The 1,264-nt window shown below is 51.4% G+C and overlaps 1 protein-coding gene across 1 annotated transcript in view; it reads right to left on the reverse strand.

The window, feature by feature from the left end:
- LOC112344122 (pentatricopeptide repeat-containing protein At2g34400-like) overlaps positions 1-1,073 on the reverse strand; it is a 1,821-nt gene extending 748 nt beyond the window's left edge. The window contains exons 1-2 of the mRNA XM_024668226.1: positions 1,005-1,073; positions 23-954 (exon numbers count right to left, since the gene is read on the reverse strand). Coding sequence (XP_024523994.1) covers positions 23-954; positions 1,005-1,073 — 1,001 coding nt within the window. The remainder of the gene's footprint in view (positions 1-22; positions 955-1,004) is intronic.
- Between the last annotated feature and the right edge of the window lie 191 nt (positions 1,074-1,264).

Raw genomic sequence — 1,264 nt, forward strand, 5'->3', positions numbered from 1 at the left:
ATCGCGTCTACCATGCTCCCACACTTCGCGTAGAGGTTGATAATACTGCTCGCAACATAAACTTGGTTTGTCCTGTCCAGCTCGTACAGCCTGAGAGTGGATCGCCATAGCTTGCTCCATTCCCTTGAGCTTGACCAACTTCCCATCGACTTTAACACCGTCTTCTTTTGAAACCAAGCTGGTGCAAGCTGTAAGAGCAGCAACAAGTGTCCGAGAGTCCGGTAGACAATGCTGGTGCTGCTGGACCATCCACCAGAATAGTTCCAATCCCAGTTCCTCCTCTCCGTTCTCAACATATCCAGCTATCAATGCGTTCCAAGACACCACAGTGTGCTGCGGAGCCCGATCAAAAACCATCCTTGCGTCGACCAAGCTTCCACACTTGGCATACATGCTGATGAGTGTATTCGCCAGCGAAACAATGGATTCGTCGTAACCAGCTTGGAGAGCACGGGAGTGAAGTGCCATTCCCGTTTCCAAGAACTGGAGCTTGTCTTGGTTGAGCTGGTGACCGTCGTCCGAAGCAGCCGTAGCCAAGTTCGCGCAAGCAACCAGCGCCGCAACAAAGCTCAAAGCATCTGGAGCAGCAATTCTCGTGAAAACCTCCAAAGCCACAGCATTCTTCCCAATTTCCACATACCCAAGAACTAGCGCTGTCCACGAGACGACGTTCTGACAAGGCATCCGGTCGAAGACGGCACAGGCATCGATCATGCTCCTGCATTTGGCGAACATATCCACCAGGCTGGTCGCCAAGTAGATGTTCGATCCATCACACGCCTGTGTGTGGATTTTCCTGGCGATCTCGAGATCTCTGGAGCAGCTGCACGCCTTAGATGCGACCAGCAGCTCCGGAATCCCAGGTGCGTTCTGCAATGCGTGATTATCCCCATCCCTAGCGGCCTCATTGCCGGAGTACTTGAGGAACGATCTCAGCCTCGAGAGAGCGTACCACTGGACAGAAAAGCGACAGATCAAGAGCGCAGAGCACAGATTTCACTCACATCGTATCGCTGGATCCAAAATTCCGCCCCGAATCGCGTTGCTGTCGCCGAGCATTTCAGCCAAACCATTCACTTCCATGTGCCCTAAGATTTATGTCCCAAGAGCCCTAATGTTTCAAATTTATTTCCCGCCAGCTTAACTCCACGTGGCAAAATCTTGGCCGCAGGGATTTTTGGAGCGGCATGCAAGCATATTCCTCGAAAATTTTAATAGTCGTTTTTTATTTTCTGGACAGCTAGGTACGATCGTAGAGACTCAG

Source organism: Selaginella moellendorffii, unplaced genomic scaffold, assembly GCF_000143415.4.
Source record: "Selaginella moellendorffii unplaced genomic scaffold, v1.0 SELMOscaffold_698, whole genome shotgun sequence".
NCBI classification, from domain to species: Eukaryota; Viridiplantae; Streptophyta; class Lycopodiopsida; order Selaginellales; family Selaginellaceae; genus Selaginella; species Selaginella moellendorffii.